Raw genomic sequence first — 23,352 nt, 5'->3', positions numbered from 1 at the left:
TTATCTTTTAAGGTAATTTATTTATAGTTAGATATATTTTATTAAGATCAAATAAGGAAATTATTCATTATTGAAATCCATATATTATGATATTGGAATTTCATTTGTTACATATCTATATATGTATATGTATTAGTGTGTGGAATTTAATTATTAATTATTATATATAACATATTTTTATTTTACAATAAAATAAATATAATAAACTAATAAAGATATTAATATAAAGATTATAAATTTTTTAAATATTTTTTATCCTAACTATTTTTTTTTATTGCTTGTAAGTAATTAATTTTTCTATATTAAATATTTATAATATAATTTAATAATAATATAATTATTATTATTGTTTACTTTTTATTATGTAATGTAATTTATTATTTTATAATTAAATAAATATGACAAAGTAATAAAGATATTAATATATAAATTATACAAATAAGAACATCTATTTAATTATCATATATAAAATCTTATTATTTACCAATAAAATAAACATAACAAAACAATAAAAATATTAATATATAGATTATAATTTTTTAAAATATTTTTTATTATAACTATCTTTTTAGATATATTTTGATTTTAAAATTAAAGAGATCTATTTGAGAAAACACTCATTGCCACTGCAAAACCGATAAACTTGTAGAACTAAAAATATATTTTTAGGGAATATAAAATGTCTAAAATGGAAATGAGAGAATAATTTAAGAATTAGAGGAATTTACTAAAGTCATTAAAGACAATTTAGACTGTATCCTAAGTGTGCCGAGCACAGTCCATGAAGATTACTATGTATTACCATACTGTCTAGTGCCTACTATTGTCCAATATTGTGTTTATTGTCCTGATTACTTGATGATGCCATTATCTTAATTTATTTATTATGCATGAGCAAGGTGTATTTTGGTAGTATTTGTATGTGGTTTTAAATTTGATTTTTTTTTGGGCATAATTGGGTTAAATATTTTATGAAAATATCTGTTTAAGTTTTATAAATTATGCCCGTGGTATTTTTATGGTTGCATCTCGTATTTCAAGAAATTGTGGTTTGTTGGTTATCAATGTTTCGTACCGGGTTATTGAATAAAAATAGGTGGGATGGTGTTTTGTGAAAATTTGGTATACTTCCCACTGTGGTTTTTGGAAAACGGTACGGCTGGTTGTTAGTGTTTATTTTTAGACGCACTCATACAGTATTGGTGTTCTGGTGTATGGTGTATGGACACGTGGTAGCACGCGGTTATTATATGGTTTAGCGTGCGGTTATTACTTCACCCGTGAGTTGCCATTGGACCGTGGGCAGGCAAGTTGTTATTGGCCACAGCCGCCCCCCTCCTTGGCCGGGTGATGGTTTTTAGCAGTCGGTACTGTCGGGACGCTGAAGTGACCGCTGCAGGTTTCTCTCTTTAACCTCCCGCCAGTCGGTGCTCGGGACGCTGGGTATTGGAGGGCATCACCGGTATATGGTGTGGTGCGTCGGTGTAAATTGCAATTAATGGTTTAAACCCCAAAGGTGTTCAAAATTATTTACTATAATTTATTATATTTTTATTATATATATTTGGGGTATTTATTTATTTAATTGTTGTTTGTTAAATTATTTAATCCCTTGGTTTTTGGGAGGTATGTACATTGGGTTTTGCGAAAAGGTTTTAAAAAGGGAACATTTCAAACGGAGCGATTGGTGAGAGTTTTGAGGGAAACTATTATTTTCCAACAGTTATTATTATTTATTTATTAATTGTTGGTATTTGTTCTATTCCTTAATTGTTATTACTATTATTTTTATTATCACAAAAGGTGTTCAGTAGTTCGGGTTACTCACGGAGATGATTAGCATCTCACACTCTTAAATTCCGTTCCCTTAGGTGCAAGTGGTGGTAGACGTTCTTCCGGAACGAACCAAGTTTTCCGCTGCTGTTGTGTTTCGAGAAGTACTTCTGTACTCTTTCATTTCAGTGTATTATTTCTTTCAGCCTTGTTGTATTTCTATTGCTTAGCACTTCTTAAAGCTCTGTATACTATTGGGATACTTCTGTTTTATTTATGCACTGGACTGTTGTTGTTTTTGAGAAGTGCTGAACTTTGTGGAACAACTTGTAGTTTGTGGGAGGAATAAGGGGATGTTTTTAGAAGTGTGTTTTCAGTGCAGGTAGTTTGTGGTAAGTAAATCCCTTAGAGGAGGCTCTGTCGGATTTTCCGTTGGAGGGTCCGGTAGGGTTTCCCTGGGATCAGGGCTTGTCTAGGGTTCCGGGGAAGGAATTCTGGACGGGTCCTGACAGAATAACTTTTGATGTCTTATCTTTTTTATATTTTTTTCCTCCATTATTCTGACAAAGTTGACACATGAAGATGAATTAATAATCAATGAGAAATCATCGTCAGAAATATTTTGTTCTTTTCATCAGTTTTCATAGTATATATTGATTTAGCATCTTCAAGTCGATGGCATAGTTAACGTCCATACTCACGATTAAGATAATCATGATTGGGATCGATCCCAAAAAATAAATTGAAATTAAAAAATAAAAACAAAAAAACTTTAATAACTAAAACAGAAGTATAAAATCTAAATGAAATAATGATAAAATTAAGAAAATATAATGAAAATTTTCCTTCATAAAAATTGAATTCTCATTTTTTTTTTGTTTGAAAAACTTCATTTAAATCTTCTTAATTCTATTTTAATCATAATTAAACCCTATATTTTTTAAAAATTACTATATAAAAAACTTTGATTTGTTAATTGTAATGCTTATATGCTATGATTTTAATTTCATAATGTAATAAATCATAAAATATTGATTTTTAATTGAAAAAATTTATAAATGAATCTTTTTAGATAGTTATTAAAAACTAAAAAAAAATTGAGAGATTAGAATAAAATTTTGATAGAATTGAAAGGACCTAAAAAAATTATCATTTTTGTTAATAATGAACTGTTTTCTTGCTAGTATCCATCAGGAATATTAGAAAAGGTGGAAAAATAACATAACATGTCACCAATAGGAGTGGGCAAAAATCGACCTGACCCGACAAAACCGACCAAACCGACCAAACCGAAGAATTTGGGTCGGTTTGGGTTGGTTTTTATTGTTTAGTCGGTTTGGGTCGGGTTATACATATAAAAATGTTACATTTTCGGTTCGGGTTACGGGTTGGAAGGAATTTTAACCCACCCAACCCGAACCGAACCGTTTCATACCCAAAGAGTCATTTTGCAAAAATTATTTTCATTAAATTATTTCTATGAAATTTTGTAAGCCATTGATCTCTCACCATCTAATTACCACCGTTGGATTTTAAGATGAAAACACAATACACAACAGTGACAGCACTCAACACAATCTCAGATTCTCACAAAACGAAATTGAAGCCCTAGCACTCGCGTCGCTAGTCGCCACTCGCAGGCAGCATCCACCGGCCAGCCACCACCCGATTGAACTCCCAAGCAACGCCACCACTTGAACAACCGCCGGCACAGGACCCAGTCCACTCGTCGCCCTCTCGCCGATCGCCATTCGCCACCACTCGTCGCCCTCCCAAGCTCTGCAGGTAAAAATCATGTCCTATGTCATGTCAGATTAAATAGATCTTTGCATCTCACAATTCATGCTAAGGAGGCAATTCATAAAATCTTTTGTCCCAGTTAAAACCTGGTCTACATGATTTCACACATGGTCCCAGTTAAAAATCATGCTAAGGATCTTGTTTTTCTTTCATGATTTTAGCTTTTTGTGAATTAGCTATTTCAAGTCTGACTTCCCACTTTAAGTTTAAGATGCATGGACGTTCACCTACACCAGCAGGACAAATAATTTAGAAACCTTTTTTTATTTTTATTTTTTTGTTTCTTTTTCTTTCTTGTGTTGGTTAATCACTCAAAATCATTGCAAGCAAATACTGCAACCAAGCTAACCTGAGAGATGGGAATGTAAGTCTCCATTGGCCATGTACTCGTATATGAGCCCTGTATGAGGTCCATCATTGCAGTATCCAACCAGTTTTGTTAAGTTTACATGATGGACTCTCATCAAAACTTTTACCTGGATTTTAAAAAAATATATAGGATGTGTGACTCTAATTGCTATATGTAAATAGATATTGTATGAATTACTTATAATTAATCGCATACCTCGGCAAGAAATTGTTGATGTCCTTGGGCGGTGGATGAGGAGAGCATTTTTACGGCTACTTGAGTCTTACCTATTTGGCCATAGTAAACTTTTCCAAATCCCCCTTCACCAAGAATGGTTGCAAATTTGTTGGTTATTCTTTGTAACTCAGAGTGTTTATATTGTTGTTTGTTTGATTCAAATGGCTTATTTTGTTGAATGGTGGACTTGGCAGTATCTGTCCAATTATTATATAAATTCATCATAATAATGTTCATAATTATGTACAAGCTAAACTTAAAGTACAAGCTGCATATATATATATATATATACATATATATATATATTTTATTTATATATTTATATATATGAGGTTCTTTTCCTCAAGTCACTCAAAATTATTTATGCATAACTAAAACTTTTTGTCTTGATAAATATGAATAAAAACCTTAACCTGCATTTTTTGTTCACAATCGCAGAATATATTGGAAGAAAGCTACTTCTTCAGTCACCTTCAAGGACCAAACAGCTTGCCTGAATCACCTGTTGGACAGGCTTCTCAAACTCTCAGCAGTCAGCATTAATTTGGGCAGTGAATCTAATTCCTCTCCAAATGGTAGAACAGATGTGGCAGGTTTGATAAGCTTCTAATTCTCTGGAATTTATTCTCTTTTAATTTCCTTTGGTGGTTGTTTCCCATTACTTAAAGAATCTATGCTATTTTAAATACATAAAATATTATACATGGAAACTATGGAATGCTGTTTTTTCTAATCAGTCTTAACACCAGGAGTTTGGATGGAAGAAGTGTATAGCAAACTTTTTTTTTTCTGTTTTTTCTAATTAGTATTGCAATTTTATTTTTTTTATTTAGCTTTGTGGTCTAATATATTTTTTTCCCCTGTTTTGTAGATAAAATCAAACAGCCTATCGTGACTTGCATAAATCGAATAGCATTCCTTTTCTTCGTTTAATTCCAAGATCACAAACAATTGTGTGATTGTCTATTATTTGGAGGTAAGTTACTTAGCCTTTTTCTCGTTATTTTTGCATGTGGGAAGGTCAAAAATTGCTTTTGGAAAGTGTAGTGAAGCATAAGCTGTGAAATTGTTTGCTGTGAAGTTTGGAGATTGTGAAGTGATGTGTGACTTGATTGCTGTGAAGTTGTTAATATAACCTGGCCTGCTGATTTTGAGAGCTATATGTATATATATTTGTATAAATATATATACATATATTATATCTATAGCTTTGTATTTTAATGATAAAAAGCAAACTTAATTAAAAGATCCTGATGGGCATTTTCAGTAGGGTCCCAACTCTACCAATTCCTGTCTGTTCAACCAATTTTTCCTTTCTTGTTTCTCTTTATATTAAATTAATCTAGGCAAGAACTAGCTGGTCACAAACCAACCAGCAAAATCTTCTTCCATGAAGTGCATCTATATGTTTGTTTCAAAAAATGAAACAGAATTATGAATTATTCTCAACAATTTTCTGTATATGAAAAAGGTAACACCATGATTTTTCACTCTTTTTTTGGACTGGATAAGCGAGACATTGAATCCGAGCTACAAAAGCTAGCTATTCCCAATACTCATTATTTATCAAAAATTCTCTTTATAAGCAAACTCTCAATGTTCATAATTTGTGGACCAAATTTCAACCAAATTTTTTTTTTCAACCATATACATGATAAAGATCTTTGCTATTATTGTCTGCTTGGTTGTCTAGAAAATAACATGGCCAAAAAACGTTTTATGGGGTCTCAAAATAATGGCAGAAGAAGAAAAGTTTCCATGAACATATCAGCTGCAATTGTTTCTTAGACTTTCCCTGTTTTGGGTACAAAATAAAAAAAAAAAAGGGACTAAAATTTTCTTTACTAGTACCATTAATGAATCCATTTTCATTACTACCAGTTCTGGGAAAATTTTCAATTGGTATTAAATATTTCTGTCTGACTTTCTTCACTAGCGGTACTTCATTCATATTTCACAAATGGCATTGCTTTCATCACATCCATTTTCTTCTAATTAGTATTGTTGACAAATAGGCATGGCCTACATTTTATTACTTATATATAATATACATATCCATTAAATATTCTCAGACAATTGTAGACATAGAAAATGGGTGAGAACTTGTTATGAAAATCTATTTGTGACATTTTCATAATTTATGTGTGGAATTGTGCATGAAATTTGATTATGCTGCTGTTTTTTTTGTATATATGTTTTTCAATATGTTTATTTTGTTTTTAATAGGTTCTAGATGGATGAGGGCCACAATGATTTGTATGATATTAATGAATTGGAAGAGTATTTAAATGAATCAGATAAAGCTGAATCTCAACCTTCACAGTTGGATAAACCTTATAAAACGCAAAAGAGAAAACCTTCTAGGGCTCCATCTTGGGTTTGGGAACATTTTGAAAAAATTCCAGATAATGATCCAAATAATCCTAGGTGCAAATGTAAACATTGTGGGGTAGATTATGCATGTAATACCAAGAGATGTGGAACTAGTACATTGAGAAACCATTTGATGAACCAATGCAAAAAATACCCTAATAGGATGGAGGATAAAAAGCAACAAGTTCTTTCATTTGAAAGTGGTAGTAGCAATTTGGTCTCTATGAGTACAACATTTAGTAAAGAGGCATGTAGGCTTGCATGTGCAGAAATGATCATCATTGACGAGTTACCATTTAGCCACGTTGAAGGAGAATGGTTTAGAAAGTTTTGTAATACTTTGAACCCTAAGTTTGAACCGCCATCTCGTAGAACAATTTCTAGAGATGTGTTTCAGTTGTACTTAGATGAGAAAAAAATTTTGAAGAGTGTGTTTTCATTGAGGAAGCAAAGGGTTTGTCTTACGACGGACACATGGACTTCCATTCAAAATAACAATTACATGACTCTTACCGCTCATTTCATTGATGATGATTGGAAGTTGCATAAGAGAATTTTAAATTTTTGTATTGTGCAAAATCATAAGGGTGAGACAATTGGTAAGGTTATAGAAAATTGTTTGATTGAATGGGGTATTGAAAGGGTTTTCACAATAACGGTTGATAATGCTTCTTCAAATGATGTGGCTGTTAATTTTTTGAAAGGAAAATTAAATTATTGGAAAGGAAATGTTTTGGATGGTGAGTTTTTACATGTTCGTTGTGCTGCACATATTGTAAATTTAATTGTGACATTTGGATTAAGGGAAATCCATGATAGTATTGCTGGAATTCGTAATGCTATTAGATATGTTCGATCATCTCCTTCAAGGTTAAGCAAATTTAAAGAATGTGTAGAGAAGGAGAAAATTGAATTTAAAGAAACCGTGGTTTTGGATGTGTCTATTAGGTGGAATTCCACCTATTTGATGTTGAACTCGGCTTTGAAGTATCAAAAAGGTTTTGATAGGATGATAGATGATGATGGACATTATCTTGGATATTTTAAGGAAGATGAAGTAGGAAGGAAGAGAGCCGAACCACCTCTAATTAAAAATTGGGATAGTGCAAGGGTTTTTGTGAAATTTCTTGCTACTTTTTATGAAGTTACCTTAAAGTTTAGTGCCTCTTTGACTGTTACTTCTAATATATGTTTTCATAAATTGAGTTTGATGTATAATGCACTTGTTGAATGGAGTAATAGTCAAAATCATTTGATGGCCGATATGGCAAAGAAAATGTTGATAAAGTTTGACAAATATTGAGGTTCACTTGGAAATGTCAACAAGTTGTTGCTTATTGCCATTGTGCTTGATCCACGATATAAGCTGGAATATGTATCATATCTTTTTGAGGATGCTTATGAAAGTGGTATGGTTGAATCTTTGACTAGGGATGTAAAAGATACTTTAGTTAACCTTTACAACTTCTATAAGGAAATTGATTCTATGAATGGGAGTTCTAAAGTATCAAATTCAAATGATGGTCAATCAATGCAAGCACAACAAAGTGGGATGATGATGGAAGCATAGATGATCGTCGGCGTTTGAAAGAATCACAATTTAAAAAAAGAAAAATGGAGAAAAATGTATTGGAAATAAAGAATGAGGTTGATAAATTTTTGTTTGATCCATGTGAGGATGTGGAGAGTGAGAAATTTGATATTTTGGCTTGGTGGAAAAATAATTGGACAAAATATCGAATTTTATCTCAAATTGCAAGAGATGTATATGCCATTCCAGTTTCTACAGTAGCATCCGAATCTGTTTTTAGTACCGAAGGGCGTATTCTTGATGCATTCCAAAGTTCATTGGGTCCAAAAATGGTGGAGGCTTTGATTTGTTCTCAAAATTGGTTGCAATCAAAGCCTATGACGTATGATTATAGAGTTGAAATACCAATAGAAGATGTCACATATTATGATTCTATTGAATCGGGTAAGAATTTTTTTTATTATTATTATTTGTAATTTTATTTTTATTATCTTATTTAGAGTTTTTAAAAATTTTTAGTAATATTTACAACTTCTTTTAGCTTACTAATTAATCTAATATCATATTTTAATTTGTTTAGGAGCATCTTGGGTTACAAAACAAAGTTTACCTCCACCTAATTGATATATGATTACTTGGTAAGTTTGTTGTAAATTCCAAATCATCAATTATTTTTTAAGTTAGATAATATTTTAGTAATACACTTAATGTTTATTGATTGCTAATTATTTACATTTAATGCTTAATGTTTAATGTTTATTTATAATTTTAATGTTTGTTGAAGGATGAATGGAATTTGGTTTATTGAGGTAGTGAGCTTGTGGTTGCTGCTGGTGGCTTTTCATGCAATGGAGAATGTGGAAGAAAACAATATTTAAAATAATTTTCATTTTTATGGATTATTAGTTTATTTAATTATAAGTTTATTTTAAAATTTTAGATTTCAAATATGGGTTGTATTTTATTTTGTAGCTAATAATGGTTGTAGACTTGTTATATACTTTATTTGTTGATGTATGGTTTATAAGTGGATGGTGGTAGTCGTAGATTTGTATTATAGTTGTATGATTTTGTGTTGTATTATTTAATATGTTTGATGTTTAATAATTAACTTATTTGGTATTTTTGTTTAGGTGGATGGATGTATGTTAAAATTATTTAACTTAAAGAATAATTTGAAAAGAATATCTAATTTAAAATATAGATTGATGATTAAAAAGGCCTAAAAATTTTTTTATACAATTTTGGTCCAAAAAATACCAAATTCGAAATATATATATATATATATACAATTTGGGCCGAGGCCCAACACGAAGCCCAGATCGGCCCAAACCGCAAATCCAACCCAAACCGATCAATTATGATTGGTTCGGTTGGTTTCGGATTGTATATTGGGTTCAGTTCGATTCGGTTACGTAACCAATCCAAACCGAATTGGACGATTAGATTTAAAAAAATCTCAAAAACCGAACCAATTCGCACCGAGTCCACCCTAGTCACCAATATCTGACAATTCTTATCTCGATTGCTTAATCATATAGCGTATTTCTTCTAATTTAATTTCTATTTCTATTTGATTTATTTCTCATTATTTCTTTTCTAATTTATTCGTTATTATTATTATTTTGGACGGAAAAACAAGAAAAAGGGGATCTTTAATAGGAAAAAATTATATGATCTTTCAATCATTTATTTTATACAGTTAATTCATAAATTTTTCATATGTGATAAAAATAAATTAATATAATTTTAAAATAATAAATGTGATTTAATGTTTTAAATTTTTTGTTATATTTTTTTCCACGTATCAAAATGTTGGTGGAAGGATCAACAAACAGTGTCCACGCTAATGGATAAGTTGGGAAATACACGGAAAATAGAGGGGTAATTTTGTCTTTACGCTGGTTAGATATTTTCGAGGAGTTAAAATATCTGTCCTTTAGGCTTATCTTTTCCATCATCATTCACGTGACAATGGGCCCCCACCGAGACGCGCCATTGTCAATCGTAGTGTGGACAACAAGGAAGTGGAGATTAATTCCGGGTGTTTGGTAACAGTTTTATGATAACCGCACTTTTCTTCAACGACGACTCTCTCTCCTTTAATTTTTAAAATTTTTTTTATTTTTATTTAAATGACCAAATTTTTTTAATTAATCTATTTGGTTTCTTATGGGCAATAAACTAATGAGACTGAAATAAAAATTTCCATGCAAATTTATATATATATATATATATACGTGCAATATCAATCTACATTTTCTTTAGTCGTTATTTTTTAACAAATTACCATAAAACATGATTATGAATAAATTGTTTTTATTCGGGGTTTATTATTCATTAAATTTTTTAGTTTAAATGGTATTTAAACTTATTTAAATTACAAATATTTAAATTTAAAAATCATTTTTACATTTATAAATAAGATCACATATAAAGTATTTTCTCTTTTTCCTTAAAAATATATTTTACCAAAGATTTTTTTTTTTGGTTCTACAAAAACATATAATTTCAATATTTATAGTTTTCTTTTATTTTATTTCCATTCTGCATGAGTACAATAAAAATATATAAAGCGTTAATATCCCTAAAACCATGAGAGAAAAAAAGGAAAAAAAGAAAAAGAGTATTTTCAAAACAAAAACTAATTATATTTCGGGTGCATCCGTAAAGCAAACCCTAATCAGATTCCATTCCTTCACGTATAAAATAAGTTAAAAGGAAAGAAACAGAAAAATCCAGAGGAAAATAATAGTGTTTGTCGTAAAGGGAACGACTAAGTCTTAAAAAAATAAAATAAAATAAAGTCTTAAAAAAAAGGAAAAAAAAGGGCACAAACTTCAATGAGTTCAGAGTTAAATACGTAACCAAACAGAGGGGAGCACAAACACCGCTGTGAATTTAACCCTAGTTAATAAAGGAGCGCAATGCGCACAGGTTTTCGAAACTAACCCTAGTTGTTAGTGTACCCCCAAAGCCATCTATATAATAAGCATTAGGGCTTAACGACTTCCTTCGTGCTTTGTTTCAGAGGCGGATTACTCCTATTAGATCCACCTCCTTTTTTTTAGTGCGGTGTGGTTATAATTTCGTTTCTTTAATTATCAAAATCAATATTAATGGCTGCTTCTGCAGAGATCGAGTATCGATGCTTTGTCGGAGGGCTTGCATGGGCCACCGACAGCCATTCGCTAGAGCAAGCTTTCTCTCCCTTTGGCGAGATCCTTGAATCGAAGGTCCGTTTGTCGCAGAGATCGGATCTGATCCGTTTCGGCTTTGTCGATCCCATCTGATCCTGTGTTCTCTTTTGTGTTACTCTTCTACTACTACTGCTTCTACTTGATCTATGATTCTCTCTCTGTCTCTGTGTTACTATAATGATACTTATTTTACTCACCACTAATCGGTACGTTCATCTTCATTTTATCTCAAAAGAAGAAGATCGATCGGTTTTTTTTTTTAAATTTTTTATAATTTTTATTTTTGGTATTTTCAACTCATTTATATTTTCAGATCTGACCCGATCTATTTGATTTCATGTTCAGATCATCAACGATCGTGAGACAGGGAGGTCCAGGGGTTTCGGATTCGTGACCTTCAGCAACGAGAAGGCGATGAGAGACGCTATCGATGGCATGAACGGTCAGAACCTCGACGGCCGCAATATCACCGTGAACGAGGCTCAGTCCCGTGGTAGCGGTGGCGGTGGCGGTAACGGTGGTTACAGCCGCAGCGGAGGCGGTGGTGGTTACGGTGGAGGTGGTCGTCGTGAGGGAGGATACAGCCGCGGCGGTGGTGGCTACGGTGGTGGCGGTGGCTATGGAGGTGGTGGTGGTTACGGTGGCCGTGACCGTGGATACGGTGATGGTGGTGCTCGCTACTCTAGCAGGGCTAGTGGTGCTTCCGATGGCAATTGGAGGAACTAGGTTTTTAGTTGTGAGTTGGGGGGGTTAGGCGGGGTGGTGTTTTAGTGGGGATTTAGTTGGTGGGGTGGACCGAGTGTGTTTGTTTCTATATTTGTTTTTCGTTAAAACGTTCCAGTTTCTAATTTTGACCGATCGGGTTCCTGTTACTCTGTCACTGCTTTCGCTCGTAATTTTGATCCGTGGTTCTATGTTCCTTGTTTACATAACAAAAAAACCGTTTGGGAAATGAAGTGAAGTTGTTCTTATATCGCATATCTGTCTTTTTTTGTTTTTTCGGTTCACAATATTTTTTAATTATTGAACTGGTCAAGGGTTGGAAAATTAAATGGATGTGAATTCGTTTTATTGGATAATCATAAAATTCATGAATATGTTGTGGATGGATTTGGAATAATTCGGTTTGGATACCCAAAAAAAAAAATTGCAAGAATAAGCTTTTGATGATGCGTCAAAGTTGAGTTTGTGCACTTGTTTCGTAGATGAAAGTTTTAACGTTACCGACAGATACTTGCGTCATACTGGCATCGGCAGTTTCTTGAATTTGTCAAAAAGAAGAGTTATCTGTTATTAAAAATAAGAAGTAATTTATTATAATAGGAGGTGCCCTGTCTCAATCCTTTTATTTTCGGTGGAAGCTGAAAGTGACCTCGGTGGCAGAGGCTGATTTTTATGATTCTCGAATTATACTCGGCACGAATTAGTCAACAATTACAATATACCGTTGTCTATGCTAAAAGCAAAATGAAAGTTATCTACAACCCTATCAATCACTCAAATGGAGAAATCGAGATAATTTGGTTAAAGATGAGATTTTTGAATAAATGCAACAAATAAAATTCGTGCAGGGCACGATGAGTATATTTCTTTAGAAGTAAAATCTTTCTTCCAATTGGTCCTCACCCTCAAGAGTATATTTGTTTAGAAGTAAAATCTTTCTTCCAATTGGTCCTCACCCTCATGTTTCTACATTTCCCGTATCCCTGGGTAAAGCTTTTTTGTTCTTTTATTTTTGTGTTTTTTTTTGGGTTGGTGACAGGTGTTCAAATTTACTTAACAAATTTTGATTACTTAGAACGCGGAACGGACGAAGACTTAAAATGAAGCTTCCCCTAAATAAGGGACTTACCTTCTTCGCTTATAAGGAGCTTGTAATACACGAAAGGAAAGAAAGTTATTAATTAGGTAGACCCATGAATTAATAAGCCGTTTTAATGAATCCTGCCCTACTCGTGAGTGATTATTTTATCTTAACTCTTAAAAAGTATCTTTAATGGTTTCGCATTGGCACTTATCTGACAAAAAATTTAAAAAACACTTTAGCTTAGATGATATAATGTTTATCAATAATAATATCTATTTAAATTTTTTATCCAATAAATCATATTTAAAATTTTAAATGAAATAAATTGAAATATTGAGAAAGAAGAGAGGAGAGAGAAGGCTAATTTATTATGTATGACTCATTTTAATAAATCTTCTACAAATAGAGAAAATATTTGATAGACAACTATTTTTTTTTTTTTTTCACACAACACTGCTGGAGAAAATTTTTTAAAAAGACTATCTATCATTTTGATGTGGTATAAATTTTTTTAAATAAACCGAACCAATTGACATTCCATTGGCATTTCATTGGAAATGCTCTTATAATGCTTTTTCAATAAGATTGAAATGATATTTCAATAGTAGAAGATTTGTGTAGCTCGTATCACAGTCCACATATGGGGAGGAAGGCTTGAATTTGGCTTTTATACTCGAACTCAAATTGCTAGAGTTTGTTTGAAATGCCCTAGGCTTGTTTTAGATCCTAAGGGACACAAATGAAACATGACTAAACTGCACTAGTAAAATTAAAGTGTTCCAAGTATAATCATCAGCAGTTTTATCTAAGCATAACATGATTTATCAGCAACAACTTTTTTTTTTTTTTTTTAATGTGTCAGCTAGACATGCCATTGATTGAACCAAAGTGTTTTTGGAACAAAAGGAAAACCTCATGGAAAATGCACATCTCACCTAAGTTTCTATTGATATTTGAGTTATAGAGATTTAAACTCGAATGAATTACCTGAAAAAACCAATAGTTTGGGATGTCTCTGCATGGATAGTGACCTCGAGGTTAATATCTAGGATTACGGAAACAACATATTAATTCATGTAATCAGAAGAGCAATGCTAATTATGCTTTCTAAGTATTGAACATCTATATGGTTGTCTTTGTATTTTTGTTCTCAATAGGCTTAAATATTTCGGACTTCTTGAACATTTTGAAGATATAAATGTAAAAGAATTCTCAAATGATAATAGAATATTTAAGCCTATTGAGGACAGAAAAATATACAAGAATTATATACTTTATATGGCAGTGTTAAAAGAATATCATATCCCTTTAAGATTTTAGATTTAAATCCAAACAACAATTGCGAATCAACCCACCGGATAAAACATCACTGACCCTATAAATATAAGTCTTAAATTTATGTGTTTTCTTCATATTTAAATTAAAAAAAATCATGGCTTCAGAAAAGAAAAAAGTAAGGCGAATGTTTAAAATTCAAAATCGAAGCCCACCCAGAAACGATGACAAACGGGCCTTAAATACTAAAACATAAAAAAATAAAAATGAAAAAAGGGGGAAAAAAAAATAAAAATAGGCCCTAACATTTCATAGACATTGGAATGCATCATGCATGTCGATTTGTGACGAATATTTACCTCAAAACATTTGCCCAATAAACTTTTGCACAAAAATCTCCACAAATGAGAGCTAAACGTCCCAAGACCTGAGTGTGTATAAGCACAGAATAAAACTTGCACATCTTAATGAAAAGGCCAAGGCATAGGTATTATTGCATCGAGAAAATGAAAAGGCTAAGACATAGGCATTATAGCATCAAGAAAAATGAAAAAGGCTAAGACATAGGCATTGCAGCATCGAGAATGCTCCGTACTTAAGGAGATAGACAATCAACATTCAACAAATTGAAAGCAGGAAACAAGAACACGGCAAGGGTTTAGATTCACTGAATTAGGTCAGTGGTGTTCAATCATATTTTAGAGTCACAGCAAGGGTTTGCAACCTGGATTTGGGAATCATAGTGATAATAGCTCAACATGCAAGATTATTATATTCTAGCTCTGAGAATTGTCATTTAACAAAGAATAGTGAACCCTTACCCCAGTAGAAGTTTTGTTCTTTTCAGTCTCTATTTTTTTTTTTTAAACAAAAAATACTTTTTTCAGAGAGCAGAACTATCAACCAATAGAATGTTTCTATCACTTGATATGATTCTCTGGACCCTAATAATTGTAGCAAAAGAATAATTTTTCCGTAGTATCACTCTTAAGACTATTTGGGATAAATAAATTGACTTTACATTGCATGATTATAATCAGACTGTTGGAATTATTTTTGACCAAATGTGAGTGTTTCAAAAATAATTGTAATAGCAGAAACCGACAGACTTTACTTCTGACCTGCCTGATCAGGATGCTGCAAACTGTGGTTGATGTTTAAAGGGGAAGACCAAAATTTTGAAAATCACAAACTTCAAACTCAAATTTAAAAATTGTTAAATAAATTTCTGTCATCCAAATCAAACTCACAGCTAGATTTCAATCCCAAAATAATGGAGAAGAAATTTCCATTAGAGAAAATGCTAGTTAACAATCATCAAGAAGAGAATAAGACATAGCATTGACTTTCTGTACTTTCATGAGAACAACAACAAGAAATCAGCGTGAGAATATGAGAATCCTTTCCCCATGCTATCTTGGTCTGTTCCTATGGAATCTTCTGACACTTATATAATCAGCGAACAAGCGCATCGACATGAAAACTTTATAATATTTATATATGGGAAAAAAAAAGATTTATAACTCAACCCTACCAAAGTGGTAATTATAGTACAAAATCTTTCTGGACGTGACAATATACGTACAACTTCATTTGTCGATCCGAGACATGGATGGAATGCTTATAATTAATACTTCAAAATGAAAATTTTAATTAATTAATTTAGTAGTTATCGATTTCTTTCTTTTATCTACTTTATAAATATTCACGGACAATCTTTAACGCATCATATCTTATCCACTATATGTAGACCACATAAGTATTATCAACTCTTGAGGCACTTTAAAATACATGTACATATTAGCTACAACCCTCGTGTCAACTTAAGAATCTCATATAACCAAAAATATATTTAGACGTATAGAAGAAAGAAATGCTTATCTATATATTGCTTTTTAGACTTGTCATTCATACAAGTCTACGCATATCCTCCACATATCCAGTTTTCTAAAAGATCCTTACAAAACCCTAATTCCTACAATTAAATCCACCATTTGTACTCACAAATAGTATCTAAATTCCCGTCTTTGTTCAGATTCCATATGAGAAAGATCCTTATGCTTTCACAGCCAATGTGGGATAGGCCGGCCAATTATGAGTGGTGGACTCTTTTTCTCTCACCAAAAAGTTATAGATTCCTGGCTTTCTTTTCTGTTAAGAGATAATATGACTTTAATCTCTACAATATTACTGAATAAGTACTTATTGCAACCAAGCTTCAAAACTACCTAAACGATCCATAAATACAAATAATCTCTTGGATAGTGAAAAAGAGGTAATTAAAGTTGTTCAACTTGTACACATGGACCACTACTCTAGAAGAAGAATAATCCGAGTGAGGGGGAAGAATCTAAAAATATTTCTTTCAATTGGATTGACACAATGATAAGGATTCGAAATGCTGATGGAAGAGTGTATCTAACAGAATCATATTTTTTATTTTTATTTTTGTTTTTAATTTTTTATTTTCCGTATAGATTCCTAGAAAGTTGCCGAAGTAATTTTCAACCAATGATCAGTGATAGCCCCATTAGCATGTGGCCAGTATCCAATGATCACGACTCATGCAACTTGACCATGCGGGCCTAATTTTACTGTCAATGTTAGTAAACCTTGCTACGTTTCAATCAAACTCTAAAAAGCTGTTATTGTCGGCCAAAAAAAAAAAAAAAAAAAAAAAGAAGTCTAAAGTGGTATTTGTAAGAATAATTTATATATTAGGAAATACAAAAGCAGAATTAACAAAGTTCACAAGAAAGTATCATTTTTTTGATGATAGAGAATATATAATAAATAAAAAAATTTTAAAAAATCTGGGTTAAGAAATTAGTAAGACAAACCATATGTAATTTCAGAGGAAACTAAAGAACTAAATACCACATATTTTTCTTGATGGAAGCTTGTAAAATAACTATGATAAACGAAGTGTCCAAATTTTTAAAGCTAATAACAGTATCAATATTTGAAGGAGTCAAACAAATTAACCTGAGGTTCAAATAAGAAGTTTTCTGCCAAAATCTTTACCCTCCTAGTATGAAGTATTGGTTTACTTAGTAGATTCTGGAAGTGCCTGAAATAGACTCAACTCATGTCTACTTGCGTGATATTGCAAATATAGACTCATAGGTTGGGGCTACCTTGACCAAGTTGCATCGCATAGCCATGGTATCGCACCGCCATACCTCTGATCAAGTTGCATCGCATAGCCATGTTTTCTTAGATTTTAGCTTTTATTTTATTTTATTCCGAAATAGATGTTTGGTCTGGTCAAGAAAATGACGTGGATGATTTCGTGATAGAGGTACTCAATTAAACATATAACAAGAAATTTAATAAGATTCACCTGCGTAGAACTACAAGCTTAATTAATTCAGATATACATGGCACAGATCCAGCTTTATTTTTATTGCATATCTAAAAAAACAAACCATGCATTTTGGTAACTCTTAAATTGGTGCTCGGTTCACAAACAAAACAAAGAACTATCTAAATAGAGTAGCATAATTATGATCTAAATGGACAATTTTCGTTAAAAAACCAAGAAAGTTTGCAATAATTATGGAAAAAACTACGAGGTGCCAAAATTTTCAATTAGGAAACAAAAACTCTGCATTTTGTATTAGGTTAATTTCAAAAACGATACTAATGCATTAATCGATATCGACTGGAACTTGAAATTTTCTAATAGTTGTCAATCATAAACTAGTAGAAGGAAAGAAAACATACATAGGCCATCCGAGCTCGGTAACGCTCTGTTCACCCAAGTGAGGTAAAACTTGTAATCACTTTATAGCTCACCTGTCCAATAACCAATTATAGAAATAAAAAAACAATGATTACTAGACTAAAACGAGCTAAATTTTAAGATCAAGTGGATGATAACTGTATGAACTTAGTACTTTTTCACAGCTCCGATGCACAGTAACTTTAAGAGAGCCGAAGGCAAAATAACAAATTATACGAAGATATCCTTGCTATTTATGGTGATACACTATTTGTGTCTCCTTGATATATATGCTTTGGATCTGCGTAGAAATGAAAGACCAGGCTATTATTTTACTACTCTGTTTATCACATTTAGTTTTCTTCACTTTACAAGGCCTATAAAATATAAACTCGTGTTAAACATTAAACTTTACATAGTACTAAAGTTGCATGCTTCACCATTTAAACGATTTTCACCGTCTAAATATTGTATTTATGAATCATAATGTAAAAACATGTTTTCTATTTTTCATTGATTTTTATGTTGTGGTTGAAATGACAATTAACAGGTCAGTCTAACTTGGCGTCGGTGGTTGCCCCTGTAACCGGAAACCAACCAAAGAGATCTAAGAGTTCACTTAAAAAAAATAAAAAATAAAAAAAATAAAAATCCTCCCCTTAACTGTATAACATAACTCCCTAGCTGTCGGTAATGCTGAAAATAGTTTGGTAACATCTGTTGAACTTTTTACACACAAGAAAGCATAAATTCCTCATTGTACGGATTTAGGTTTGGCCAGCTATAGAGTGCTTGGAATGTTTGTTCAGGACAAGAGTACATTAACAAATTCTATCCATAACAAAGAAAGATTTTTTTCCTCTAATACCATGACTCTTTTTCAAACGATTAGAAAAGAAAATTTTGGTTCATGAATATGATACACGCCTGAAAGTTACGTAAGGTCATTGGATATCATTGTGGTTTTGAAGTATTGGTCCCACACCCAAGACCAGAGGGAAAGAACAGACAGAAGAGTAATCTGCATGAAATCCCATCGTAGGGAGAAAGCTCACTTTGAGATTTCTGCTTTGTTTTTCTCTGTATATTGGCATGCTTATCTCTTTTTCAAGCTTATAGCAGCAAATGAAAATTATTATTTTAACCGGGAGGACGACAGTTTTTCCAAAATCAAATCACGTGAATTTGCTAAGTTGAGAGTTTTTATTACCAACTAGAGGTTTCTAGATATATATATATATATATGCAATTTTTGGTATGTAATGTAAAGCTATCTGTGACCGATCACTAAAGTAAAATTCTCCATTTGGTACGGTATCTATACGAGAGAAAGAAAAGGACTTCAATTACACTCTAATTTTTCTTTTTTTTTCTCTTTTAAATTTTCGTACTCATAAAAAATTCTCGGAGATATTGCTTCCCCTACTGTTTGTTGTTCGTCTTTGTGTAGCTCCATTTTGTGGTTCTAAAGGTGACAAATCACTAAAATTGTACTATCAGCTTTTTTACAAGATTTCTTTTGCCAACTGTAGCTTCCCCACCTCACCACCCCCCTCCCTTTCTTCTCATGCTTATAAAGAGCAGGAATTGCCACCTCTTTCCACATACCATCCCAAGACCCTTTCGTAGTCTTCTCTCTTGACTCTCCTCAAACATTCTTAGTAACATCTTTGCCCTCTCTAATCTTTTTCTTCACATTTTTTTTTCCCATCTTTGACTCTCTAATTAATTTCCTTTGCCTAAAGTTTCAATATTCTTTTAGAAATGGCATCCAGCTCCATGTCCTCTAGCTCATCATGGACTGCCAAGCAAAACAAAGCTTTTGAAAAGGCTCTGGCTGTGTTTGATAAGGACACCCCTGATCGTTGGTACAATGTTGCCAAGGCGGTTGGCGGGAAAACCGCGGAGGAAGTGAAGAGGCACTATGAGCTACTTGTGCAGGATGTCAAGTATATTGAATCAGGACAAGTGCCCTTCCCCAATTACAGGACAACCGGAGGGAATAGCTATGGAAGCACGGCTGATGAGGAAAAGAGGTATTCTATTTCTGGTCAACGTCTTCCCACCTAAAATAAACTTAGTTTCCCATATAAAACATTATTATATATTCCAAAAGCACAATATATATTTTTGTTATATTTACACCCCCTTTTTTTCACACAATGTCATCTACATGAATAAAATAAGCAAACCCTTCAAGCCAATCCCAACCAAGTTATAAGAAGAAATTCTATTGACTCATTATTGACAAATTGGAAGGTGGGCTACACCTAAAAGTGGGATTGCCAAAGCATCATTTAACTCTTAGCTCTAAATGATATTAGACTATTACAGCATTCTGAAGGGATTTTTCATCTATTATATATTTTTTATTTTAAAAAACTAATATTTAAAAACAAGTTCTAATTTATTTATTTTTTTATTTTTTAAAATACAGAATAGATTTGACTTTTGAAATTTAAAAGATTTTTCATTCATTATATGTTTTTTATTTTAAAAACCCAATATTTAAAAACAAGCTCTAATTTATTTATTTATTTTTATTTTTTAAAATACAAAGTAGATTTGACTTTTCAAATTTAGAAAGACAAAAGCATTCTTTATTTTTAATATTATTTAATACTTATCAAATTTCAAAATCATTATATTATATTAATATTTTTTAAAATATTTATTGTTAAAAACAAAAAAAGAAGAAAATAAACATAACAATAAATGTCCATTAAAAAAATAAAAATAAAAAATATGATAAAAAAACATTGTTGAAAAAGTTTTAAAAATTCCCCTCTTTATATTTAAAAATATTCTTTATTATATGAAAAATTCTATTTATTTTAAAAAAATCCTTTGGGATGCTCTTAGTCACTTGCTTTTGAGACCAAAAACCAGCACAATTCTCTATTAGTCAAATATTTCACACAAATATCTCCTCAAGGAACCAAAAAACCCACTTGATTTTCATCTTCCAGATCTAAAAACAGCATTTCCATCATCTTTGCATGCATTACATACCTTGCATCACCTCAATATCGTCTTTCAAGAATCGTATTAGACACACAACAAAAATCATCAAATTCCAAGTCCTTTTTTTATCAAGCAATGGCTATGCATCCATTCGATCATATCATCAAATTATCATGTAATTTGTAGCACACTACCATACACATTTAACTTAAACAATATGTTTTAAGTACAAGTTTTTAGGATGTAATTGCAAATTATCAATATTCTTATTCATCTTTAGCTAGAAGTTATAACTTAATAACCAATGTTGTGAATTTTGCAGGATGAGAAACATCAAGCTCTAGTGAACCATGAAACCATCTAGAATCAACAAGAATAAAGATCCATTCCATCCTAATTTTTAATATTAAAATGTACGCTTTTATATAGTAAAAGCTATATATATATATATATATATATATCACCGATCTATAATAGATCACAATTGGTGATTTTTATTTTCTATCTATGTATTTTGGTATGTTTTCCTTTCGGATCTGTAAGATTTCGCTAATGAAATCGTATTGTTTTTATATTTTATAATTCGAGTTTTCTATACGGACAATAAGATCCAATTAATGAAATTCGCCAATAAAACGGAAAAAAATGCATGGAAAAAAAAGAAAAAAAAGCAAAGCAAAGACAAAGACAAGAACAAATCGGAAAAATCTCTGACCTTTGGCGATAGTAGTTCATCGTAATTTGAGCTCCGAATCTTCTTGAAATCTGAAAGAGCGTTTGTTTGATTCGGAGAGCAAACGAGCAATAGAGAGGGGGAGAAAGAGAGAGAGAGAGTCTGTGAAGCCACAGTAGAAGAAACAGATATAGGCGGGAAATTTTGCTTTAAACAAAATGCGTTTTTGTACTTTTCCCGCTTTGTAAAACATTTTATTTTTCTTAATTTTATTTTTGCCTTAAAAAATAAAGTCTGTATTATTTTAGTGGAATATTATTTTCTGTACTATTTTAGCGGGATTATTATTATTATTATTATTTGATAGGTTTATAAATGAAGTTTAATTTCTAAGTTTTTTTTTTTTTGGGTCTGAGTATATTGTTATTTTTTTTCTTTTTCTACAAATTGCTCAAAAGGGTGGTGTACTATGGTACTAGACCTTTTTGTTTAGTTTTTATTCTTCAGAGTTGTGGACCACAAAAGTTATGTATTCTAGTGTTATGGTTAATGGTCCTCGGTTTTCTTTTGTCTTCAAATTTTATTTATTTATTTTTTATAGCTTTCCACTTTTCAATTATTAATTTGTAAATAAAGGGGATTCTTTCGGTTTCTTGGCTTGTTCGATCTTTCCCATCTTGGCTACCTCGTAATTTTATTTTATTTTTTTCTTATTTCTTTGTAACTAAAAAAACAACACCATATATGGTCCAACAAAAAATATATAAAAAGAAAAAGAAAAAAAAATGTCTTGATCATTTGATATGGACATAATCGATATCATTTATCTATATAACTAATACTTTATTAATTTGCCATTTACCAATGCAAACGTAAAACATTATTTCTCAGCATATATGATAATCGGTAAAACATAGAAATTCATGTAACAATTTAATTTGATTGATTATTTTCATGGTCTATTTTTCCATATTAAATTTTTAATTTTAAAAAGTAAAAATAAAATTAAATACCACTTATTAATAATTATCTGGTAATTAGAAAGATAATGACAAATAGCATTTTTATTTTTATTTACTTTATTTTATATTTGGAATGACAAGTAGCTTAAATATAAAAGAAATTCTCTTGAATTGTCTACATCGATATTTTGGTGGTTTAAAAAAAATATATATATTGTATATATGTATACACAATTCGGTTATAGTTTGCATAAGTTCTGCATCATAAGTGGAGCATCATCAGTCTATTATAAATAAAAAACTTGAGTTTTGATTATATATATATATATATATATATATATATATGTGTGTAGTTAATCTCTTATTAGAATATCCATTTAATCATTAAAATTTTATCAAAGGTGTTTTAATAATTTAAGTGGGCTGGGTGATGTAAAAAGACAAAATGATTTTACAATCCTTAAACCATCCAAAAGTTGAGAAGTGGGATTGTGGTAGGAGAATTTTTTATATGTATGAAGTCAGTTGCTAATTAGTATCCTAAAGTTTTAGAAATATGCAAATTAAATCTTAGGGGGATGTATTCAATTTAGAATTTGAAGGATTTTAAAAGTCTTTTAAAGTTTTGAGGTATTCGATTTAAATTTTAAAGGAGTCCATACAAATCTAATGATATTCAATTCA

At 31.4% G+C, this 23,352-nt stretch overlaps 2 protein-coding genes and 1 long non-coding RNA gene across 3 annotated transcripts; 2 read left to right on the top strand and 1 right to left on the bottom strand.

The window, feature by feature from the left end:
* Nucleotides 1-11,065: 11,065 nt before the first annotated feature.
* On the top strand, nucleotides 11,066-12,234 carry LOC107403632 (glycine-rich RNA-binding protein-like). Its single transcript, XM_048480949.2, has 2 exons — nucleotides 11,066-11,299; nucleotides 11,609-12,234. Exons 1-2 carry the CDS (start codon nucleotides 11,183-11,185, stop codon nucleotides 11,987-11,989), a joined length of 498 nt encoding a protein of 165 aa, XP_048336906.2. The 5' UTR covers nucleotides 11,066-11,182; the 3' UTR covers nucleotides 11,990-12,234.
* On the bottom strand, nucleotides 12,008-22,318 carry LOC107403627 (uncharacterized). Its single transcript, XR_009640884.1, has 3 exons — nucleotides 21,749-22,318; nucleotides 18,072-18,143; nucleotides 12,008-14,772 (listed from the first exon to the last, which is right to left on the bottom strand). It is a non-coding gene; the product is annotated as an uncharacterized LOC107403627 (long non-coding RNA).
* On the top strand, nucleotides 19,459-21,615 carry LOC107403626 (protein RADIALIS-like 1). Its single transcript, XM_016010542.4, has 2 exons — nucleotides 19,459-20,105; nucleotides 21,356-21,615. Exons 1-2 carry the CDS (start codon nucleotides 19,834-19,836, stop codon nucleotides 21,375-21,377), a joined length of 294 nt encoding a protein of 97 aa, XP_015866028.1. The 5' UTR covers nucleotides 19,459-19,833; the 3' UTR covers nucleotides 21,378-21,615.
* Nucleotides 22,319-23,352: the final 1,034 nt, after the last annotated feature.

Source organism: Ziziphus jujuba, chromosome 9, assembly GCF_031755915.1.
Source record: "Ziziphus jujuba cultivar Dongzao chromosome 9, ASM3175591v1".
Lineage (NCBI taxonomy): Eukaryota > Viridiplantae > Streptophyta > Magnoliopsida > Rosales > Rhamnaceae > Ziziphus > Ziziphus jujuba.
The sequence above is the reverse complement of the archived record's forward strand: the minus strand, read 5'-3'. Positions and strand labels throughout refer to the sequence as shown.

Coding starts and splice junctions, on each gene's coding strand:
- LOC107403632 (XM_048480949.2), top strand. CDS start 11,183: ATGGCTGCTTCTGCAGAGATCGAGTATCGATGCTTTGTCGGAGGGCTT. Junction 11,300..11,608: donor GCGAGATCCTTGAATCGAAG/GTCCGTTTGTCG, acceptor TTTCATGTTCAG/ATCATCAACGATCGTGAGAC.
- LOC107403626 (XM_016010542.4), top strand. CDS start 19,834: ATGGCATCCAGCTCCATGTCCTCTAGCTCATCATGGACTGCCAAGCAA. Junction 20,106..21,355: donor ACGGCTGATGAGGAAAAGAG/GTATTCTATTTC, acceptor TGAATTTTGCAG/GATGAGAAACATCAAGCTCT.